Source organism: Electrophorus electricus, chromosome 1 (genome assembly GCF_013358815.1).
Source record: "Electrophorus electricus isolate fEleEle1 chromosome 1, fEleEle1.pri, whole genome shotgun sequence".
NCBI lineage: Eukaryota > Metazoa > Chordata > Actinopteri > Gymnotiformes > Gymnotidae > Electrophorus > Electrophorus electricus.
Window position 1 is genome coordinate 19939110 of NC_049535.1, and position 24914 is coordinate 19964023.

At 45.9% G+C, this 24914-nt stretch overlaps 2 protein-coding genes across 4 annotated transcripts in view; both read right to left on the reverse strand.

Moving 5' to 3' along the window:
- Positions 1 to 3774, reverse strand: part of cyth1a (cytohesin 1a) — a 39445-nt gene extending 35671 nt beyond the window's left edge. Inside the window, exon 1 of the mRNA XM_027000325.2 lies at positions 3637 to 3774. Coding sequence (XP_026856126.2) covers positions 3637 to 3655 — 19 coding nt within the window. The 5' untranslated portion in view covers positions 3656 to 3774. The remainder of the gene's footprint in view (positions 1 to 3636) is intronic.
- Positions 3775 to 4681: 907 nt separating this feature from the next.
- Positions 4682 to 24233, reverse strand: usp36 (ubiquitin specific peptidase 36). Of its 3 annotated transcripts, XR_004775426.1 has the most exons (22): positions 24121 to 24233; positions 20917 to 21178; positions 19689 to 19910; positions 19293 to 19403; positions 18960 to 19062; positions 18558 to 18625; positions 18120 to 18190; positions 17910 to 17992; positions 17628 to 17739; positions 17403 to 17543; positions 14855 to 14955; positions 14643 to 14778; positions 13420 to 13761; positions 12429 to 12650; positions 11593 to 11726; positions 10072 to 10767; positions 9774 to 9955; positions 9423 to 9608; positions 7402 to 7517; positions 7142 to 7279; positions 5666 to 6561; positions 4682 to 5480 (listed from the first exon to the last, which is right to left on the reverse strand). XR_004775426.1 is itself a non-coding variant. In XM_035521076.1 (21 exons), the coding sequence occupies exons 2-20, from the start codon at positions 21167 to 21169 to the stop codon at positions 7151 to 7153; spliced, it is 3405 nt and encodes a 1134-aa protein (XP_035376969.1). In that variant the 5' UTR covers positions 21170 to 21178; positions 24121 to 24233; the 3' UTR covers positions 4682 to 6561; positions 7142 to 7150. The 3 variants fall into 3 exon arrangements, 2 of the variants coding, with proteins under 2 accessions (XP_035376969.1, XP_035376895.1); XM_035521076.1 differs by having other exon boundaries at positions 4682 to 6561; positions 9774 to 9952; XM_035521002.1 differs by having other exon boundaries at positions 4682 to 6561.
- Between the last annotated feature and the right edge of the window lie 681 nt (positions 24234 to 24914).

The following is a 24914-nucleotide window of genomic DNA, read 5'->3' on the forward strand; positions in this document are numbered from 1 at the left end:
TTATTAATTTAAAAAATAATCAGATTAAAAAACAAAAACATTTGTGATATGGTGCTACGAATCTAGCTGCCTGCCTGATCAGTTTATATATCTCCACATACAGAGCACTTTCTCTTTATTACTGCACACTAGAAACTCGGCAGATGCTGCAAATGTTTGTTTAGATTAGGATTAGGATTCTTTAGTATTTGGAACACTCGGTTCGGAAGTTCAGCTCGGTCTCCACCTCTCTCAGGTGGCACTGGGAGCATAGCATGTCCTCTCTGGGCAGCCAGGCCTGCCTACGTGCTCACTGAGTCACTTGCCAAGGTTTTTCAGACTCTCTCAGAATTTTTTTGTGGTAGGGCCCTGCCAGCCCCTCAGTGACACTGACCAAAAGGTAAAAACTGCTGTCTCACTAATGCAGCTGACGAATTGATATGAGTTCTTCACCCACCATGCTTAGACCATGTCAGTGTTAATTCTGTGTTGAGAACTGTCCCTCACCTGAATAGTATCCAAGCAGCTGTTTTGTTAACCAGTCATGATGAACTGTACATGCTAATAGACTGGCTACAGTCTGTAATCACACAATGATGAACTGAACATCAGTGTAGTTCTTATGGGCTATGACACACATAATTTAAAAGGCACAGGAAATTATTGCATTAAAAACTGTGGTATAGGCTATTTGGTTTAACACTTAGATTTTCTAGGTGCTTACATTTCTTTTGGAACTGGGTTAATCTGACAGCCAAAACTATACTATAGTCACCCCCTAGTGGTCATTTAATGTAACATCACAATGCATTCATCGGCATCTTCCACGACTCTCACAAGAGAAGGCAAGTGCAGCCAACGAAACTGGACGAAAATGAGCCTGCACGAGAGATAATTAAAGAAGCGCCTGACCAGACGTCAGTTGTCTTCTTGTTGTTCACACACAACCACTCCGAAGAACAAGTGACTGGTAGCATTTCTGTTTCTTACCTGGGGGAGAGAGGAGACTTTCACTGTGCTTGTGCTATTGAAAGACCTACCCAGCCTCTCCTCAGCTCACTTACCCAGCCAGTGTGTGAAAGCCTCTAAAGTCTCTCATCTCACCACACTGGTGATAAACAGGAGCTTTATTACATTATAGTTAGTCCAAGTAGCCACTTCAGTGTAGATGTAGGAGTCTCAGCTACTCTGGTGGGTCTAGGGGGGATGAACTGTTTCTGCATCCATTAGAGTGACTAGATGGATCACACACACACCCTACTGCTTCTCTCCATTTCCTCACACTCTCACACACACACACACACTTGCTTGAAGGAAATGTTTAACCTCCGCTGTACATCCCAAGGAATGTAATCCTGGTAAGGCTTTGCTATAATGGTAATTCACAGAAATGTTAAATAGGCTCATTTGTTTAGAATGTTATTTACCCTTTTAAACATTTTTCCTTACTAAATACTAAAAAACATGCTAAGCATACTAAAACATAATAATGTGAAAGTTACTGCTGTGTATTGCTGATCCTGGTGCTGAACCTGCATGTGGAAACAACAGAAATTTGACTGTGTCACCTGCTTTGATAAACAGGCCTTCAGATACAGAAAAGGTCTGAGTGCAAATGACAGGGCTTCTTCCCTTTAAGTGAGTTCACTGCATGTCTCAGTACTTTAGTGTGAGCTGTACGTAGGAGTGTGAGAGCTCACAACATCAGAAGCACAGGTGGTTCACACTCACAGCCCACACCCTCGCAGGACGTCTCTCTCACACTCACACACTTCCAAAGAAACCGTGCAGCCTCATGAAAAACAAGAGCTCAGACTTGCAGCATTATTTCTGAAATTAGCGCTGCACTGAGGTTCAGACGCTTGCGCTGGGATTAGCTGCTGTGAGTCAAAGAGTAAGATCCTTGGTCAGCTCTGACACTTTCGGGAACGCTGAGATGACTTCAGCGACCTCACAGGTGAATTCTCCACTTGCCCATGCTTTTAGTGAGCAGGCAGCAGGAGGAAGACCTCCCATCACTCAGACACTAAAGCTGAGCATCCAGTAGTGTTCAACATACAATCTTTCATTTCCAGTGTCTCTTCATACTCCCCCACACATCAAAACATTCTAACCAGCAAATTGCCTTTATGGGAGTTGGTAACGGATAATAAACACACTAAAACAGTCCATACTATCTGTTCACCATCAGCCACATTGGCACTTTTTGGGTGAGCTGCTCCATTAAACCAGAAAAATAGGGTACCCACCAAAGAGCAGGTCTCTGAGCTAAATGATGTTTGTGCTAAACGAAGGCCATGTTCCATGGAGTAATGTGCCTCAGGAGATTACAGCCTGTCTGTAACAGAGTGCTGGCTAACACATAAAGGCTTAGAAAAGCTCAGACAAAGGAAGTCAAAGGTCCATCTGATGAGACAAGCAGAGTGTTCAGCACACTGCTCAGATCAAAAGGCTTTTGGAGAGTTCAAGACATTACTGCTGGAGTGATTTCTAATGGTTGAAACGCATTGGATTTCAACTGGTCTGATTCCTGATGTCTGTGTCACATCCAATTCCTACAGGACTAATTTGTAATATCTGTATCACATTGGTTAAGATGCAGTACACTTGCTTGACTTGCAGTGTTGACGTGGAATGTCTTCTGCCAGGCCCAAGCGGGGACGCGATTTGTCCATGTGCAGAACCAGAGACCCTGAAGCACTGCTGTGTGAAGTGCATGGTTGTCAGTACCACTCATCAAGCTCATTACTACAGCTACTTACAGTCTCTCTCCCTCTCTATCTTCCACCTTTTGCTTACTGTTTCACTCACTCACATGCAAATTACTTCCAGTCAATGTTTTCTTTATGCAAAATTTCCATCAAACTGCTAATCAAACATAAACACTGTAATTTCTTTTTTAAGGTCCTGTGACAGGTGCTGTCCTGCAGCGGGGATATCATGACCACGGCTCTATTCTGAGATGCATCATGCACTTAGCTGAACGATGAATAATTAAAAGAGGCTTTCCATCGTCCTGAGCAAGACCTGTACAATAGGTCTCCGCTGTCGTAACATTACGAAAGAAGCCCTGGCTACAGAATGATCTCATCACGTGTAATGCTATGGACAAATGGCATGCATTTGCAAGGGATTCCTGTTTATAACCCGTCAAAGATAACGACTTGCATGGAGTACTTCCAAAAAGTTCAAATGGTCCTGACTAACAAAGCGAAGTAGACGCAATACGCAGGAAATCGACACGTTCGACTCTATGCTATAAATGATCAGTTATCAAAAGTGTGAATAAAACAGAACTAGGGAATCAGACAGAACTAGGGATTAACACGGTCACGAAGGAACGGCCTCGACGGTGCAGCGCTTTAGGCTACAGCTGTGAATGATTCATAGCTTGCGCGTTTTCATAAGCGACGAGATCCAACGCTACCTGTTCATCGCGCGGAGGCTTACCGCCCCAAACTTGCACGCGTCACGCGCTCCGTAGGGACGTCGGATGCGTTTCGCCTACCCAGGAGATTTCACCAGAATGACAGCGCGCCTCGCTACAAAAATGATGCTGAGGCAGTGCCAGTTGGGCCAACGCACGGTACTATTTCGCATCGCAAATGACTTCAAATATGCTGCAAAGGAAGTGTTCCGAGTAAATGTCTATCCTACCGTATCTTTCTTCGTTCATGTCGAAAGACGGACAACGCAGGGATATTCTCCGCAAAACCGTTCCCACTCTCGGTCCACCGAATGGCTGGGAGCAGTGCCTCCCCCCCGCCCCCGACGGCTCAGAGAGCCCTGCCTCTCATTGCCCTGCCTCGGCTGTTGTCGGCCACAGATACGGTCAGCCCCTGCGGCAGTTCTGATAGGGAATCTTTATGGGTCCTGGGTTGGGCACACGCGCCGCTGACAAGACTCCTCCTTTGCGATATGATGTCACGCCCTAAGTATTAGGATATGCATTGCAGAATGTGAAACCCTTCTTTCAACAGTGGTCCTACAAACACTGGGAGTCAAATACACCTCCAGTAACATAAAGCCTAAACTCTAGGCTGTCTGACAAATGTCCCTGTTCAACCCGCATCCTGGAATACGTGTGGTTACATGTATTCGAAGACTGGTCACTTACGCTGGGTGACGCTATTGATGCTATAATTGATTATTCCAATTTAAGTTCCGGAAAATGCACAAAACCAACGTAAACAATGGGCTACTGTTCCCTCTTTTATTCGTTTTCATGGCTCGTGCAGTGTCAAACACAAAAAAATGAAAATAAAAACGAAAGAAACTTCTTTAGAGAATTCGAAACTCGAAATTCGTTAAATGCCGTCGTTCGGTATGTCGTAAAGCAAAGATAATTATGAGCAGTGTATTGTTTCAATATTTATTTTCAATAAAAATGTCTTGGACGCACCACAGCCCCGCCAAACAGTTACTTTTTGAAAACTAGCATATATTTGTTCAGTTTATAGATACTATGAACAGACTGAAGGAGACCCTTTTTTTTTTTTCACAAAATCACAACTTTATTGCACCAGTATATTTATATCCATGTATGCTCAATACTGAACGTCTCATCTTAGTCTTGAAAATACGGCATAAAGTTAAAGAACTAGGCGCTCAAACCATGACGTGAACAGACGTATCCTTTGGCGTCTGATTGGACCGCGAAGTGACATCACTAACAGAACAAACACACACTACGCAACTCGCGTTTTTTTTTTGCGCCCTCTGACGTCACGTACCACCCATCACAAAATATAAAAGTCTGGCTTGAGAAGAGCACGCGCTCTCTTGCGCAACATTCACACATCTATCCGCTGAGAAGCTTTTCCTCTTCAACTACCCTTAAATATATAAGGTTTCATTTGTGACTCTTAAAATGCATTTCTTTTACATTCTAAAGTAACTTCAGAGATATTATTATTTTGCAAAATCAATTCAAGGCAACTTTTCTAAAATGGAAGTATCATCAAGGGGAAATCATTCTTGACTACTAGGACACTAGGAAGTCACACAGAACACAAGTGGGACTGTACGATGTTCTATTTCAGGGAAACGTCAAGTCTTACTCTCACTAACTATTTGTCCGTGGTCAAATATCTGTAGTAAAATTATTTTGTCCCAAAGCATTATAGTACAGTTCCAGAGACATTTTAATCTCTGCATCATGAATGACTGCTGAAGATGACAGGGTGAAGGGGGGGCATAGCTCAGGCTGCTCAGGAGGTTGCGTAGAAGACAGAGGTGCGACATTCTCCCACAGTCAGCTTCTGCAGGTGGACCTCCAGAGGGGAACCCCAGTAGCAGATGGGGCCTGTGACACTTGCATAGAGAGTAGGAACACTGGCATCAACGTGTGATGTGGGATTTGCACTCCGACCTTCCCTGCAGAAGTCCGGGGGCCGGAGCGCAGCCCCTCTCAGTGAAACGGGCGGACGCTTGTTCGCAAGGTGTACTGTCCCTGATGCGCGTCTCGCTCACGGTGCAGACAGACCAACCGTTTACCCCATCTGAGGGGAGACCCAATAAAAGGTGCATTAAATGTGTAACCTTTGGGTATGCATTGCTCTTAGAGGGAACGGACATAAACAAAAACATAAGCGACTATCCCATAAAGGTTGCTCCCATAAAGGTTGCATAAAGGTTGCAAGCATATTGTCATAATATGCTTGCTGAACGAATGCTGTAAACTCACAGTAAAACACTCAGGGGCTTGACGTGACGCTAAGGCCACTGCTCTGAACAAGGCTGGCTGTTACATTTCAATGCCGAACATTCCATTTGGTGCAGAACTGTCACAAAGTCTGAAAAAATAAAGAAATAAAAAAAATAAAACAAAAAGCCAGCACAAGCGCAGTGTTCAGAGCGCCACCACTGGAACTACACAGCATGGATCCTGGCTTCACATGTCTGGCATGATCATTACTCAGATCAGCTATTTGAGGGCTGAATTAAACTAGCCTCTCTTATAACCTGGGCCATGGTCTCCTAAATGTCCAGTGTTGTACTTAAAAAAACAACAAACAAACAAAACAAAAAAAACACCACCACACCTAAAAAGTCTTTAAGAAGGAAAAATAGAACTAAAATACAATTTCATTCTGAGAATATGGTTTAGCTTCCGTGGGAGGCAGTATGATAGAGTGGTTTCTGGATCAGTGGGCCGCTAACCCAGAGTGGCCCCATTGCCTTGCAGTGTGTGTCAGTGTTCATTTTACAATGTGTCTGTCCTGATCCATACCGGTGTAGGTTCTGTAGGGCAGTAGCTCTCGTCACAGACATTAAACCATTAACGCGGACCAGTGTGGCTAAGGCCATTTATTACGCTGATTAGAACCCAATGCCACAACGAACACAGAGTGGGTTCAGATTTCAAAACCTGAAACCAAGAGATGCCCAAAGCCACCCCTGGCCCTGCCCCCCAACCCCTGCCCTACACCCAGCCTCGCCCCCAGCCAGCCTATTGCTTCACAGTGCTTCAGATGGTGCACTAGATACTCCAGAACATTCTTGGGGAAACCATGCAGATCCTTGTCCAACAAGTTGAGCGGTCTAGCCCAGGAGCGCACACACAAGATCACCATCTCGAAACTGCAAGAGAGAGACAAGGCAAGTTATAAATACAGCTTTCTATTCTTTGACATGGCCTAGTTACGAGGTGCTGTCCTGATAAGAGTGGCAGGTCTGGCAGCTGCCAAAGGGGAGGGGCTTTCCAACCAGTCTGTTCTGCAGCATCATGGTGCAGTGATGGAGTCAGATTTCTCTGGCTTGCACAGCAATAGCTTGGCAGGCTCACACTCTCCTGTTGATGTATACACATGCATGTCTGATGTCTGCCTGTGCGTGTGAGTGCATTTGTGAATGTGTTCATGCATGCGTGTGTGTGAGAATAGCCTGAAGGCCACTTTACTCCCACAAGGCCCAATAATAGTGACTTCAACAGAACAAAAGCATTGGTTCTTCAGATTTCTCTCAATGCCTCCACCCTTCTAAGATACACAAGTTCAGGTTTATTAGTCAGGACGATGAATACAAAAGCACAACAGAGCATGTAAAAGATGATTAAGCCACAAATAACCTTCCTTGAGAGGCCATCATCTTAATTATGCCTAGAATGTCCGTTGATACGGAAGCAACCAACCTTTGACCCCACCATGACCAAAAACCTCACCTGTCAGTATCAGTAGCGATATCCGAGACTGCTCCGCCTTCCTCCGGGGGTGACGGACCACATGTTGCGGTGGTCCTGGATCTTCTGGAAGACATTGACGCTTCTCTTTCTCTCTCTCCTGAACTTCATTTTCTTCACCTATTCATTGGGCAAGGGAGAGAATGTTGGTGTACGATGAGCCGGCAGGTCGCATAGCAGTCAGCCGCACGTGTACATTGCTCGCGGCAGTGGCGGATTGAAAATCGGGTTTGGGCGCGCACCTTGCCGCGGTCGAACTCTTCGTCCCACTCATCGATGACTGTGTGGTGCTTGGAGCTGGCTGTGTCCTCGATGGCATCTCTACTGACTGCAGAATGCTCTCCCTCCCAAGTGAGCACTGATCAGAAGACGCATCAGTGAACAAACACTACTAATCCCTCATCAAGCCATCAAACTTCAAAACAGGCTTGTTAAATGAATACTGCATGCACTCTGAACCAGAGGATGGCTTGGAGGGAAAGGTGTTTCCAAGTCCTTGTGGTTCTGCTTGCATTGCGCAGTGTCATAGCTGCTTTAACACACAGGACTTAATTATGATTTATTAATGGCTTAATTACGTTTATTTCTCAGCACTTCATGAGATGAGCCGAACTAGAGCACAAGCTGTGGCAAGAAACACATGAATGAATGAATGAATGAATGAATGAATGAATGAATGAATGAAGTTATATTTTTCTAACAGCTTTCAAGGAACCCAAGGTCAATTCATAATTATCTCACACAGCTTTTACATCATGACACACACCGGTGAGAAACAACCAATTGTGCCCTGGGGTACTGAATCTGGTGCAGGGAGGGGAGAGAGGACAGCCTGGATAGATCATCATGCACCACTGGGCATGCAGACACACGCAGACACACACACTAGGACAACTTTATTAGGGTAGCCATCACTGAGCATTCACACACAGGACAATTTATCATTAAGATGGCCAATTGAATTAATCTACATGTATTTGGACTGTGGGAGGAAACTGGAGAGCCTAAAGGAAACCCACACAGACACAGGGAGAACACAGAAACTCCATCCAGATAGACACAAACCTGAGACCCTAGCGCTGAGAAGCAAACGTGCTAACCACCAAGCCACCTGAAAATCACTCTCATCTGTCACACAAATCATCATATGGGTGTTGATCATTTCGTGAGGGCGTCTGCATTCTTATTGGACAATGTCTCCTCATACGGTTGAATACCAGTGCTTTAATTTGGGTTAAGTTCCTACTCCTAGGTTAAGCTAACCAAAAGCTGAGAATTGTGTGTAACATTCTATATATTAGAACAATTAAATAAGGCCTATAAATGTCAATAAAACAATAAATAAACATCAAGATAAACAGTTGATAATGCAAAATGTTTCAACTGAAATGCAACAGTAGTAGTTATGTATATAGAGAAGTATAAGTTTATTTGTGATGGTCAAATTTAACTTTGAGATGATGGATGTTTTGCGATGGTTGTTTTCTGAACCACTCTAATACACTGATTTACTGTGAGAAATGCTTGATAATTGGACTTTGTTAAACTGTACCACAAAGCACTGGGTCTCAATTTTGTACTCAAACAAAAGTTAAATTTTGCCCCCTTTTTCAGGGGTTGTGCTCGACATTTTTAAAAGTGGGGTTAAGGTAACGGCCACCTTTGTGTGAACAGCAAGCTTCGGGTGGTCTCTTATCCATTCTATGTTGTTTAGTGTTTTGGAAAAAAGTAAATTGTGAAAAATGGGAGCTTCAGCAAATAATGCACACCAGCGATGGCAGTATAAACAATGAGGCCAGGAAACACTAAGCAGCTAATGAAAGGAAACCATGCCGTCAACAATGCTAGCCAGGACTGGAGGACCCTGAAGGGGAAAGGTCACCTGTGACCTTATAGGGCTTCTGCGATAAGCAATGAAATATCTGATGTACAAAGAAATCAAAAGGGACGAAGACTTACTCAGATAATCTAGTGGAGACTAGCATTAGAGAACATGCATTTAGAGTAGGAACGTAACGAAGATATCTATCACCATTTGGAATACCTTGCGAGATGTTAAACACTGCTGAACTCTTGATGCAACAATATATCTAGCTTTAGTTTGTGCAAAGTTATTTACAACATGACGATTGTGAGAATAGTGTCATTCACCAGAATATCAGAATATCCCTCTGGAAAGCCTGCGATTGGTCAAGATCTTTTATATTGCGATAATAATTAACAAATGACATATCGTACAGGCCCTGCAGCAGCTCAAGCTCACCTTCAGCTCCATATGCTTTATCTGTGGCGTTCTTGAGGAGCTCTTCCACCACACTGGAGCTTTTCCTGCCATCCCAGGCCACGGGGGCAGGACGAGGACCGCTCCTGGCCACCTCCTCTGACTCACACAAGGCCTTGCCCCTCTTGCAGCCATCCCGAACCTGACCGTCCCAGACTACCACTGCAGCTGCAGCAGGTTGCCACGAGACAGTGCAAACAAACGTCATGACTTCAAAAGTGACCAGAGCATTACATACAACTGCAACATTGCTAGCAGTTTAAAACAGCTGAAATGTTGTAGGCACGTGTGGGTGGTATATGGGCTGTAAACAAACGCCACTTGTACTGGTACCTGTACTTGCTTTGCAGGCCTTCCCTGTCTCAGCGTCATTGGTGTGACAGGGCTGCTCATCACCACTAGGGTCCTCGGGAGTGCCACTGGGTCCTTTACTCTGTGCATCCTCTCTTTTCCTTTTCTTAGCTTTCTTCTTCAGCTCCTTGTCAGGCGGCGTCACGTTATTCAGCTTGGCGCTACTGGACAGGTGGCAGAGAGGGGAAAAAAAAAACAATTATTTTCTACTGTGCCAATGACGGGAAAAGAAACCCAAGCTGTGAATATGAACAGAAAGGCAAAAGAGTGTGTATCCAACCTGCTGGAGATGCCAAGTTTGCTCTTGGGCTCATCCAGCTGTTCTCTGAGCTTCTTCTTCTTGCTCTTTTTTGGGGCGCAGTCTTGCTGGCCTCCTCCAGCCTCTGGCTGTGGTGGGACAGGCGGTGGCTGAAGCTGAGCCCCGGGGTGAGGTGGCCGAGACTCTGCAGATACTTCGGGCTGCTTTTTGGCCCACCCTGCACTGCCTTTAGCATCCGGACTAACGCTCCACAGCTCCGAGAGGCCCCAGTCTTCATTGGGAGGGAGTGCCTTAAGGTGTGATGACACGGCCTCTCCCCGAGGGTCGAGGCCTTTGGCTTCCTCCTCCCTCGCCCTCTTCCTCTTCTTCCTCTTGTTCCTCTTCTCGCAGCTGTACTCCAGCTCTGCTGTCAGGTTGGTGGTAATCGGCTCGCCGCCGCCGGCCGCCTCGCCCTCAGACCACCGCCGCTTCTTCTTCTTTTTCTTCTTCTTCTTCACACTGGGACAGACGGGTTCCTCGGCCAATACTGTGCCAGAACCTAAGGACTGCTGACTTGGAATTGGTTTAGGGCCACTGGAAGGGTGGGGTTGAATCCCGTCAACTGACGGAGAGCGCATGGGATTCTTTGAGGCATTAGAGGGCTCTTTGAGAGGACTTGCGTTTTTAAAGAGATGACTGGTTGGTGGAGGCTGCAGCTTGGGTGGATGGAATGGAACCCTGAGAGAAGATGAACAGCCATTGGAAGGAGGTGAGAAATAACCACCAGCACCGGCAGAGTGAACCTTTATTTAATATTAGAAAGTAATTCTTAACCAAAAACCACTAATGCGACTGGAGATACATAAAAGCCAGTGAGCACACTATTTCATAAGTGCATTAAGCGAAATCGTGCAAGCATTTTGAAGTGAGAATTCCTTTAAGCGTTGTAGCCATGGAATCAACAACTTCTGTCTCCCACAAAGACCATGAACAAATGTAGACTGAAGACTAAGATTGTTTTGAAACGTAACAAATGTTGCCTTCTGAGGCAGTGTTCGGACGCAGGAAGTTAGTCCTGTCCAGACCAGTTGATAAAAGGCTGGCTGCCAAGACACCGCAATTAAAGTGTGGTTGTGTCCTTTGCTGCCTTACATTTCCTATGCGAGCACCAGCAGTTTTGTGGATTGTGATTTGCATCTTTACAAACACAAGTTGTCTGTGAATGTTTTAGCCACATTTATTTCTGAGAAATAAATCATATTCAGATCACCTTTCACCATGTTTTTGCCAACGGTTTTCTGACTAACTTGGCTAACGTTAATGTAGCCTAGCTGAAATTAGTTTGTAACATTGTTCTACACAGTTGCCATTTAAAAGTGCAGTAGCCCAGATCTGAAGTTAGCATGTAGTGCTATTCTTATTTTAAGAAACTCAACCAATAGCCAGTCATATCCTGTTAATGTGAAGATGAAATGCAGCAGTCGATGCATTTCACTAATGTGGTTAAGTTGCAGGAACCTGCCCTGTAAGCTCAACAGCAGCAGCAGAGTAGTACGGCAGTACCTGTGGTGCTGGGGAGGTGTGGCAGGGGGAGGCAGATGAAGCTGAGCTGGATGGGTGGGGTCACGGGACTGATGATGCGATGAGGAAGGCGGAGCCTCAGGGCTGCTGCTGCTCGGGCTCCGGCTGGGCCTGGCCTGCAGTTATTGACATAAATAAAAACTTGGTGGTCGAAAAAAAAGAAATTAAAAAAACAAAAAAACCAAAAAAAAAAAAAAAACCAAAAAAAAAAAAACCCATAGCCAACGGAATGTGACGAGGATAAAGGGGTCCCAACAGGAAAATCAAGGCCAGAACACAACAAAAACAGGGAGGGGGTGGGGGAAGGAGAGTATGGCAGAGAAGAATTAGAAATGGTTAGAAATAAAGAATCAAAGCAAAGGAAGACAACGAAATTCTAAAAAGGACAGCAGTGGCAACTGGAGTCAACGGTACAGACAAGAGAGCAGATAGAGAGACCCCACGGTAGCACTCCAAGTAGCAGAAGTGCCAGTAATGAAGATCTGCCAGAAAAGAATGAAAAGGAAGGCAGCAGGCAAACACAGTTCAGGGCTGGGCAAGGAGACCCACACCCTTATCGCAATACGGAGATCAAAGTTTCTGGGTCCTAGGCCTGCTTCAGTTGCATACTGATGGCCCTGGCTATTACTAACTCTATGTGATTGTTGAATATGCATAAATGTTGTTTGAAGTTTGTTTTTCTATCGTCAGTCGTACATTATAGGTGTTTTTGAGATATTGAAACCATAGAAAATATTCAGACCACATTGCCCAGCCCTGTGCCAAACCCACAGCTCTACCGGACATGCAGCTGTGCAAAGGCACTGCGCAGCACTCACCTTCTTGGCGGACAGGGCCAGCCTCTTGGCAGGAGGGGGCGACATGGTGCTGGTGGGTTCAAGCGTAATGTTGGTGAGGGCCGGGGGCTTCAGTTTCGTCGACTTTGTGTCCTCCGCAGCACCCCGATCTGCGCTTTTGGCCGGGGAGGAGGTGCCGTTCACAGCATTCCGGCCGGGGACGGACACATCTCCCACAGGAGCGCTCCTACTGCCATTCGACTCCTTGGGGTGAGAGGTGGGAAACTTTCACCATTGTGTTGTAATCCACACAGTTTACAATGAGACGACGGCAAACACAAAGGTCAGTGTTTCCCACAGGCTGAGAATTTTCTTGTGGTGGTAGGTGGCACAGCATGTGTCCAGCTCATGCAGTATAGAGCAGAAGAGTGCAACCCTATTGATTTTCTGTAGCTACAATTCACAGAAGTCCCCTATACACCTCACAGTAGACTTTACAGTTTACGCACGGTCCTATAACACCTCCCGTCACGTTGGCTAGGTGGCTACACGCAGAGAAGCTTCCAGTCCCCACTCAGTTGCAGCAACGTGTGTAACTTGGACAAATATTAGTTTAGAAAGAGTGAAAAGGCATCCTCATGCAAGACTTACCCAAGTTCAGATTTTATCTACCTGGGGAGGCCACTCAAGTAGATTCTATGTATGGGAAATGTGGAACGTTGAACAATTTCCCAGACTTTGTTTACATGACTGTGTGCATTTGGTCTGCATTTTGAATAGGTCTATTTATTTTGATGGGCAATAAGTCAGCAGATGAAATATAAATAATTGAACTAAACATGTTCAGAAACAGCAGGCCAAGTTAAGCAATGACCTTTCTCCTCACTAACACACTGCATTTTAAAGGGTTGGCGTTTCCCACAGGCTGAAAATTTTCTTGTGTTTGTGGGCGTTTGTGTCAAGTTTAGGGTCATTCAAAACCCTACAGGCCAACAGCCACCAAAGCTGTTTGTGCACATGGAGAAGGTCATACCTTGGACTCGGAGGAGACGTCCACAGACGAGGAGTCAGACAGGGACTTAAGTGAGGTAGACGGCGCAAGTCTGCGGCCCTCGCCGATGCTCTTCCTGTCGGGGTCGGGCTTGGTGAGCCCGTTTGAGACGGGCGCATTGGCACGGGCCTGGGGCTGAGACACAGGCTTCTTCGGCTTCTTCAAGGGCTCATCGATGGTCGTGGGGCCGGCGGACGTCCTGGGCGGGACGGGCGTGCCGTTGGCCATCTTGGGCGACTGAATCCCCGAGCCATTTCGGGACACTGGCATGCCGAGACCACTATCCACAGACTGGATCTTCCTCAGCTGTGCCGTGTCCAGCTTCTGAAGGACAAAAACCAAAACCAAAGTCACGATCATTACCATCAGAATCATGTCACATTTTATTTAATACCATTTCATTAAAAACAGATACAATGTAGATCTAAATAATGTAATCCAGATTCTAAAAGGGTATTTACATTTTGTTATAATTTCATTATAATTTCTTCTCAAAGCATCAGTCTTAAGATTTGATCTCAAATTTTCAAAAACAACTCATTATTCTTAATCACCCCTTCAGGAGTCAGTGTCATACATCATTCTAGAGACATCTAAAGTTTTATTTATACAGAATCCTACATTGATTCGAAGTGTATGAAGTTGTACAGTTATATTTATATTATTTACACACACACACACACACAAAGTATCTGCAATCTACTTCTGCATCATCATCAAAATGGATTTGGTATGGCAGTGCACATCACTGTTTCTCAGAGTTCTTGGGACGCACCTGGGTTGAGGCAAAAATGCGCTCCAACACACCTGAGCCAATTAGGAACACTGAATACATTTACAGCCGTTGCATTTTGCAACCACACTTCTGCAGAGTGACTTACCAAAGTGCCCTTCAGTCCTGCCTGGTGCAGATGTGCTATGAACTGCGTTAGAGCAAAAGAATCTGCACCATCACATGGGCCCACAGGACTGGGCAGAGAAACACAGATGCACGTCGCTCATAGTCAACACTCAAAGTCACAAACGCTGCGGACTCTGAAGATACACCAAGCCGAGTTGCAAATTTTGAGTTCGAAGCATCTGCTGAACAGTTTCATGTAGGACAGTGAAGTGCGAGAACATTCTGGAAAGCTCTTGTGGCTCAGATAGTCACGAGGCTGTGCCTGCAGAGCCATTAGCTCACCAGCAGGGGGCAGCATGCCTACCTTCATCACTTGGGGAGAAGACAATGGCCCGTTCAGCAGAGTTTTCTTCACTTGCTCAGGGGTCACATGACTTCTCGCCGAATGCATCACGTTCTGCTTGACGTTTGGACCATCTGTGTTCTTTTTTTCAGGGATCCTGCAACACAAGGACATGTTGTTCTTCTCCGCTGAAGCACGTGGGAGACGACATGAGGGGAGAGCCCTCATCGTACCTCAGGTAAAAGAGAACGTAGGCCTGCTGATTCAGCACCACCTTGATGTTACTGGAATGAACCATCGAGTCGTTCATCTGGTACCACTGCCCATTGCTGGCCTGCATAGATAAATGGCATAAACAAGGAAGAAAGGAAAGAGGGGAAAAAAAAAAAGACCCCCCCCCCACGATTAAAATTCTTGTAAATATCAATTACGTTTTGGCTATAGATATAATGTAATATAGATATAAATGTTATGACAATAATGGAATTAATCTACTCAAATTAGGCTATTTAATGAAATAAAATGTGGTTGCAAATGTTTCAAATTCACGCGTGCACGTAACATTTTTATAGAACTTTTACAACTTGGGGTGGGTATGTACACAGAGGAGGATATAAAATTGCACTGAAGTACACAAGGTTTCCAGAGAAACAGGACGTTTTGGACAGAGGTCCTTTATCTGATGTGCAAGCAAAGTACTTCTGGAAAGCAAAGTGCTTGCTTGCACAGCTGATGGGGGACTTTGTGTACTTCACTGTAATTTTGATTGCATCTACAGCTTTTACTATAGGACACTGCAGTTACTCCCTTTATCATCTGCAGAGATATTTATAATATATACATTTTTTATTTTATATATCTGTCTATATATCTATAACGATTACAAAAAAGCCTATGATTCAAAGGCCCTCACAAGGACCGTGGAATGCTTGAGGTTCTATAGCTGTATAGACTCTAAGAGCCTTCATCAAGAACTCAATGGGGCTGTGGAAGACAACCCTAGAGACCATCTTCAGACCAAGTTCAGACTAACAGCATGAGTCACCATCAAGTACAGGATTTACCAAGGAGATGCACTGTCCTTGTTGTGGTTCTGTACAAACCCAAACCCCTTCAGTGAAAATCACCACCAAGACTGGCTACAGATACCAGCTATGGAATGGAGCAACCATCAGCCACCTCCTCTACAAGGATGACACCAAATTGTATGCCAGCAGCAAACGAGGCATCGACTCACTTATCCCATCTCACCACGAAATACAGCAACATCAGAATGTCGTTCGAACTAGATAAGTGTGGTCGGATTGTCATGAGGAGAGGGAAGGTAGCTGACTGAAGGGATCGTACCACAGAAGGTAACAGCAGATGTTGCAGCCAGCAACAAGTACCGTGGAATTCCACAGGCAAATGGGAATCAAAAAGAAACTACGAGGAAAGCAGCTACAGCCCACTTCTTACAAAGAGCGAGGGAAATACTGAGAAGTCAGGTAACGGAAAGACTCAGCCATCAACACCTATGCTCTACCAGTCATCACAGACCTGCTGGCATAATAAGCTGGCCTAAGGAGAAGACAGAAAACGCTGACATCAAGACAAGGAAACTTCTTAAAATGCACTGGGGGTTTCATCCTAAATCCAGCACTCCGAGACTGTACACTAAGCGGAAGGAGTGAGGGGCCAAGGACTAGTGAGCATCAGAGTCACTATTCAGGATGAATAGAGTACACCAGGATGATGGCCCCCAGTGATGAAGTGCTTAATGAATACCTCAGACAGCAGGAACCTGAGTATGGGAATGGGGAGGAGCAGGAACCATAACAGGAGGATAAACCCTTGCGCGGTATTGTACAACTGGCAAATAGTGGAAGTGACTGATATGGAGAAATCTTACCGATGGCTGGAAAAGGCTGGACTGAATGATAGTTCGGAGGCACTAATTATGGCACCACAGGAACAAGCTCTGAATAAAAGGTAAATAGAGGCTGATATCCAAGCAGAAGCCCAGATGCAGGCTGTACAAAGATGCCCCTGAGACAATCCAGCACATAACAGCAGGTTGCAAGATGCTAGCGGGCAGAGTGGAACTCCATAATCAAGTGGTTGGCACAGTATACAGAAACATCTGTGCCAAGTTCCAAGGTCTAAGATCCCCAAAGGTGGGATCCTGTGGGACTTCCAGATATAGACAAACAAAATGGTAATGGTTAAACCAACCAGATATAGTAGTGATGGATGAATAGCAAAAGAGGGCCGTAGAGATAGATGTAGCAGCCCCAAATAAGAGCAACATCAGCAACAAGGAGTATGAAAAGTTTGAGAAATACCAATGGTTGAAAGAAGAACTAGAAAAGATGTGGAAGGTGATAGCAACAGTGGTTCCCATGGTAACTGGACCACTAGGGGCTGTGACCCCCAAACTGGGAGAGAGGCTCCAGCAGATCCCAGAAACAACATCCGAGATCTCTGTCCGGAAGAGCGCAGTGCTGGGAACAGCAAAGATACCACGCAGGACCCTCTAGTAGAGGACCTGAGCTTGATGGAAGAAGACTATCTGGAGGAGGTGGGGAAATTGTAAAAAAACCAAACAAAACAAAATAAAAAACAACAACAACAACAACAACACACACTATCTATCTATATTATTTATATATATATATATATATATATATATATATATATATATATATATATATATATATATATATATATATATATATATATACACACACACACACACACACACACACACACACACAATATTATATAACAAATATAAATCACCTTGACATAGCAGTAGTAGTGACCAGCATGGCAGCTGTACCCAGAATGCACTAGGACCGCATAGAGGCCATACATCACTGGGTCTCCTGAGCTCTGAGACATGTACGGACGAAGGTTCAGGAATTCTGGGTAGCCAACATCCTGTAAGGGAAAGCTAAGGGTTCATTGCCTGTTATAGCTTTTCAAAAGCCACGTGTGCGTGTTCGGTGCGGTACGAATGCCAACCTTGGTGATCTTTCCCCCACTGAAGTTGGCGAACCGTTTAAGGGACAGTGTGAGCACATTCGATGCTCGATGGACCGTGAACCGCTTTGTCGCTGGCACTTTCTTCATACACCTAAAAAACAAACAAAAAAACCCCCCAAAAAACACCTTACATTAGAAAACGTTGCTAAATTAAGCCTTTAAATCTTAGACAAGCAAAGTTTCACACTGAGCACTGTACACTTGAGACACCAGAAAAATTACTTTCCTAGGAAAGATTTTCATGGGAAAGGCAAAGCTCACTTGGCACACATGTAGGCGTTCTCGCCGCTCAGGACGTCAGGCTTGACGAAGAGTTCTAGAGCTCGAACGATGTTAACTGCTTGCTGTGTGAACAAGACACAAGAGAGTCTCAGAGGCCAGTACAGACAAAACCCACAACCAGCATTGGTGCACTGAGCCACCGGAGAACTTGGAAGGGCCAACTTCAGAGCCCAGCCAAAGAGCACTCACCCGGATTTCCACTGCTATGTCCAGGTAGGGGTCATATGTGTCTGACACACTTTTACAAATAGAACACTTCACTGCAGGAAGGAATGGGAGAGAACAAGTGGGGGGGGGGGGGGTCAAAAAAAGTTACTTAGACAATGCCTTTAAAACAATTTATAATTTTTTTTTTAAATCAATCAGTCATTTCATGCTGACTGTATCATGCTGGCCATCTAGAATGTTAGACACTGATTATTACTATTTGATTACCAACTCCTGACACCACCAGGCTGTAAGTGACAGCCTTAAATATCCTCACAATCTGATCATGGTCTGTGGCTACAGCTCAGATTCCACTCCACTGTACCCTGGGTCGATATGGATGCAGCTATTGCCCGCCCTCCGACACGCTACAGTGCACTGGTAACCTCCCTGACATGAGAGGCTGGTAAACAGACTTACCTCTGGACCTCAAGTAACCGCCGAAGATTTGATGCACCAGTGTGGTGGCCTGTGTCTGCCTGTCCAGCCTGGTAACCAAAGGAGGAAAGGTCAGCATCATAACAGGCACAGCAGAGATCTTCTTATACCACGACCTCAGAAAGTACTTGCTTCCAATTGGCCGGCAGGTGTCTTACATTCTAATAATGGGACACATAGCAATACCCTCTGGGACATTACCATAACAGTGGCATAAATGGTAGCCTATTAACAGACGGGGGTGGAGAACCATGAAATAAAATCATGTTCTGCTTATGTGTAACAAAACATTTTAAACAGTGTTAAGCAGCACTGGTATGAACTTCGCTGAGCAAGGTCTCCTTTAATGGATGGGACATATATAAGGATGGTGGCTGGTCTTACTTTGGGTATCCATTAAGACATGCTTTCTGCATGGCGTCGATGGTGTAGCGCAGAAACTCGTGAGCGTCCTCCTGGCTTCCAAAGCGAAAGTGCCGGGCAATTTCTGCAGGATGAAGAAAAATTAAGTTACACAGGAGGGAGAACTAACAGAATAAAGCGAGAAATTAATATAAACACACACACACACACACACACACACACACACACACACACACACACACACACACACGCACGCTTTCACAGAGGGCTGAGTAACCACAGTGAGTCGCATTTACTTGCAAGCAAAAGCCACTTCCCCTCGTGTGCACCTGCAGAGGAGCAGTGGGGTCTTACTTTTCAGGTCGCGGATGAAGGACACAGGCTTGATGGCGTTGCCTGTGTTGGCGAAGGCCTGGATGATATGGTTCTGCATGACGCAGATCATACAGAAGCCTGACTGGTGACCTGGAGAAGACCAGAAGGATCACATTAGGCACTCTTGTGGGCTAACTGTTTGGTTTTCCAAGAATATGAAGAAAATAGCATTCCTGGTTGAATTAAACATTAAAGCAATGTTTACCAGGAACACTGGTAAACATCGGTATGAGTATTGGCTGAGCATCTGGACCCATACATCTATAAAGAACTAAATGAATAAACTTGACTTTACTTGACTATATGGGGTATTTGGCTGGCATGTGGGCATTGGAAGAGTATACACGAGTATCAGCCAGATCCTGTGGGACTTACAGGCACGGCTGTGCTCCTTGGACAGCAGGTAGTTGGCCAGTGGTGGTGTGTAAGTGAGACACTGCACGGTAGAGTTGAGGAAGCAGGTGTTTCCCAGGTTGTGGAGGCCTGCTCCAACCCGGTACACCCGCTCCCACTTCATGGAGAGCTTGTTCCCTGGGAAGAGCAGCTTCTGCGGTGCGGGGATGCCGTCGCCCTGGCCTCCGCCAAGGCCTTCTGACCCTGGAGAACAGAAGAGCCGATCTGTTTACCGGCGTGTCTGCTGTCTGCTGTCTGCAAACGCAGGCACAAGACCAGAGATGACAGCCTGAAAGGGTGGGGGACGGGGACGGTGGGACACGCACACGCACACACACACGCACGCACGCACGCACACGCGCGCAGCAGAGGGGACACATGCACACGGCCGACAGGGACGGACACGCACACGGCCGACAGGGACACACACGCGGCGGCCGGGAAGGACACACCCATGGCAGACGGGGACAGACACACGCACACGGCTGACGGGGACGGTGGGACACGCACACACACGGCGGACAGGAGACGCACACCTCGGCGGACAGGAGACGCACACACACGCGGCGGACGGGAGACGCACACACGCGGCGGACGGGAGACGCACACACGCGGCGGACGGGAGACGCACACACGCGGCGGACGGGAGACGCACACACGCGGCGGACGGGAGACGCACACACGCGCGGCGGACGGGAGACGCACACACGCGCGGCGGACGGGAGACGCACACACGCGCGGCGGACGGGAGACGCACACACGCGCGGCGGACGGGAGACGCACACACGCGGCGGACGGGAGACGCACACACACGGCGGACGGGAGACGCACACACACGGCGGACGGGAGACGCACACACGCGCGCACGGCGGATGGGGACGGACGCACACACAGCTGACGGGGACGGACACAAGCACACGGCTGACGGGGACGGTGGACGGGGGGACACGCACACACACATGGCAGATGACACACACACACGCACGCACGCGCGGCGGAGAGGACACATGTACACAGCAGACGGGGACGGACACGCACACGGCCGACAGGACACACATGGCGAACGGGGGGAGGGGGACACACGTGGCGGAGGGGGGACACACACACACGGCAGACGGGGACAGACACACACACACACACACACACGGCAGACGGGGACAGACACACACACACACGGACGGACAGACGGACAGGGACACACACAACATACCCTGCCGTTTTATCGGAGCGGGTTCAGCGGGCCTCTGGACCACCACACCGTCGCCCTTGGGGTTCAGGAGCACATACTTGGTCTTGAGCGTCTCCAGTTGGTAGTTGAAGCCCTTGCTGGCCGGCTCAAACTCTATCTTCTGCAGTAGCACCTTCTTGGCGGAGGCAGCCAGCAGCTTGTTCAGGTCACCCTCCTCACCCGAGTCCCTGCGGCCCGGTTTCAGGGCCTCCTTCAGCTTGTCCACTATGGGCATCGTGCATCACTGTGGGCAACAAAACAGGCCACCATCAGTCACCAGCCCCATTCTGATTAAATCACCGGACTCTACAAGCCTGACAGAGACCAACACCCCTTGGTGCATTTAATAGTTGATCTCAGCTGAGAAGTAGTGCTATTTAAGAGAAATTCTGCAAAGGTCTACCAGCGACTTGGGACACAGGTGATTTTATCCATTCCGTTTTTAGTCATCTGAACAGCATGCTTTACAAAGGATGGCAGTAGTAGAGTGCCTGTCGGCTAAACACACCAGGTAGCGGCGTAGAACCCGTCTCCTCCAGTTAGGTAAGGAAGTAGCCAACAAGCACAGGGCTCAAGTGCTCATCCACGGTCATGAACATCAAACTGAAGGAATAAAAACCTGCCACACCAGAGAACAATGACCTGAAGACAACTGCTGTGCCTGTGACCCAGTTATCACTGCCCATTCAACTGAAAACAGATGAGCACAACAGACTTAGGCTGTTTATGGAAAGAAAAACCCAGAAACGAGCACAGCTTGCCCACGATTCTCACTGCCGTTTGGAAGACTCATCACACAGGTCATTTCCTGTGCTGGGAAATGAGCAATCAGCTAATTCGTTCTCGGGAAAAGCGATGACTTTTTTTTTTAGTGGTGGACGACACTGCCTCATAACTACATTGCAATAAAATTTGGACAATCAAACATACCTCAAATCAAATACCATTGGCAGTCCGATTTAGAATGAAATATCTAAAACTTGACCTTATACAGACCATTATTACTTATAAGAATATTTCAAATTTATATGAAGAAGTGGAAGTTTGAAAGGCATCAGCAGAGCCAAGGAGGAACAGGAGGAACTGTCACCAGCCACAAGGGTGTTCTGCCATCTCCTCCATCAAAATGACATCATCTGTGTTGCCACAAGTAAACTGAGAACACATTCTTTTACAGAATCAACTTGTGCAAGTAAGAATATTACTGGCTTCTACTAATCAATGTCTCTTGCAAGCTTTGTTTCCAATAACCCTTTTGCCTTAGTCTAAGTGCATGAACATGGATATCATCTGTGACGAGGCAAATACATTCCTTCCCCCTTAACAGTTTTGTAGTAATAAAATCTGTAAAGCGAAGAAGAGAAGTTCAAACTGGGCTCCACAAAATTCAGACATATGGCGGGATTGCAGCTGCCGCCAAAGCCCTTCCCCAGCGTTACATCATTACAAAGCATCTCCCATGATTTTTTTTTAAAGTCCCTCAGCATGCGAGCGCGCTCGAGTCAGAAGTCCCTCTGGGGACAGAGGAGTGAGCTATAGCACAGACCGCAGGCTGGCTCGTCAGCTGCGGTGGTGACGCGCGGAGCTGCAAGGAGACCGCACATGCATCAAACGCCACAAGGGCAGCCTAACCTTCACGTGCAGCTACCGAAGCGACCGATCGCGACATCGGGCCCACAGCCGAGCGCGGACGCGGTATCCGTTCTTCCGATAGGATGGATTCTGCATGTCGGTCTGTGAGATGACCGAGTAAGCTTGTAATGTTGCCGATAATCTTGCGATAAAACGGGAGTACAAACTTTTCATATTTTGTTTTTGAGGACACGTTGAGAAACCGTGACGTTTCCGAGGTTACACCGATCACTACATCGAATGCGACTTAATATGCATAAAAACATATCCGTCATGCACTACATTGGTCATCGATATATCGAAACTTCTCCACCAAAGCAAACATTTCAAAATCATTAACGCAACACTGTCTAATCCATCATAGACAATTTACTGAAGCCCCGGACGACACGTGACGGCTGCACTTTGAGGGCACGTGCCAAAAACGGATAACTTTCCGTGAGCTGGCAAGGATAACTTACTTCAGGACAATAAATGAGCCACTATAAGAGATAAATCATGCGATGAAAAAAACAAACAAAACGAAGCCACTAACAGGGAATCGAGTTTTCAACATTCTGTAAGGTTGGTCATTACCACGACGTTCTCGAGGCAACACGGGTTACATCACATCACTGCAATGGTAGCGGTAATCTAACCCTGTCATTGGAAGAAATGTCATTTGTTGGCGATTAGATACCCCCTTAATCATCGGAACGACGATGCATACACTAGCTACACAACTGTAAATAAGATCAGTGTTTAAAGTAATCCGCAGTGGTAGTTGTATTTACTTCGTGTAAACACGTCAGTGCGGGTAGCCTTGGTAGCTACCTCGCTAGTACGGACAGCTAACCTAGCGCTAGATAATTTCATCTGCTCTTAAATAATACAACTGAAACGTGGATAAATTTATTATAAAGTCATAGGTTGCATACCGGACACACAAAATAGATATCACAGGATTCTGAATACAACAACTAGTAAAAAGTGACTACGTTGCCATGCAGCTAACTTGAACCCGACCACGTTTACTACAGATAATGTAGCTAGCTGGGTAAGCTACCTCGGATAAGAGTTAGCTAGTTAAATTTAGTCATGTAGGGGTTTTAACATGTACTGAACTAACGATCTTAGCTAGCTGGATGTGTTACGTGTATGCAATCAAAAGACAGCAATCTAACGAACTCACCGACTACCATGCATACCAATCTATAGCACATTGGTAGATGGCTACTCAACTACATAACAGTAGATTAGACAAATCACTAGCTAGTATATAATCTTAAAACGTCCAACAAGCTCTCCAGTTAGCCACGGTCGTTATCGTCTGTACACTTCCATTTGTTGTATAGGCAGTTTATGATAATATGTATGTTAAACGCTGATATAAACAATGTAATATTTTAGATGTTGGCCTTGTACGTTAACCCAAGTGAGTCGTATTGCATTTTACTCTGCTGCAATATCACCACCCTAAATCTTACGATTTCCAAATAATTATACATGTGATACAAACTGGTAAGTGGCACTAATACATTTAATTCACATAAAAGATATAATGTATATACTCACCCGTGAATCATTACAAATAGTTTAATGTACTTCGCTTTAAAGACCCTCGATTGCCACGAAGTCCTTCATTTTGTTACATTCTATCCTCCATGCTGCATTATCAGAGGGCGTGAACACGAGTGACGAACTGCACCGAGAACCAATCAGCTCTCACCAAAAGACTGACGACACACTTCAGACAACCAGTCAGATGGCAAAAACAAATCCTTCTAACGTAGCTTTTTTATTCACGTTTTGTTTACAATTTCTAAGGTCAGAATTCGTAGAATTGTTAAGGAGATGCCTTGATTAAATATAATGTTATTGCAGTTACGCTTTAAATATTAATTATTTTAAATGCTAAGCGTAAGATAAGTGTCCACGAGTATTTTGGCAACTTATTTTATTAATGAACATACATGGAATCCTGATCATGTTATTAAAACCGCATTTTACCAATTTAACGCTGGCGCAGTATATCTGTATATATAGGTTGCAATGCAAAAAAGACCGTAGCACATTATGTCCGTAGCACATTAATCCATGCATTCGCTAAGTGAGTGCTGTTAATCTTTTGAAAAATCTCCACTCTCGAGCCACTTTATTAGAAACACCTACCCTGTACTTATGCTCAATGGACACTTCCTTTGGTATTCATAACTTAGGTATACCCATCAGCTGCTTTTTAGAAGTATACAACCACAGAGGTTAACATATTGGCATACACAATCTGTCAGCAAGCCTCTAACCATTCACAACACAGAACTAAAGCTCACATGGGAGTGGCAGGGTTGCTAGTTGAGTTGGAGCAATCC

What these genes read in the sequence shown, in the direction of transcription:
- usp36 (XM_035521002.1), bottom strand. Translation starts at nt 21,169, where the DNA reads ATGCCCATAGTGGACAAGCTGAAGGAGGCCCTGAAACCGGGCCGCAGG. An exon ending in TGTCTTAATGGATACCCAAA is followed by an intron (nt 18,626 to 18,959) that starts GTAAGACCAGCC and finishes TTTGGTTACCAG; the next exon opens with GCTGGACAGGCAGACACAGG. An exon ending in AAGAGTTCGACCGCGGCAAG is followed by an intron (nt 7,280 to 7,401) that starts GTGCGCGCCCAA and finishes CCCAATGAATAG; the next exon opens with GTGAAGAAAATGAAGTTCAG.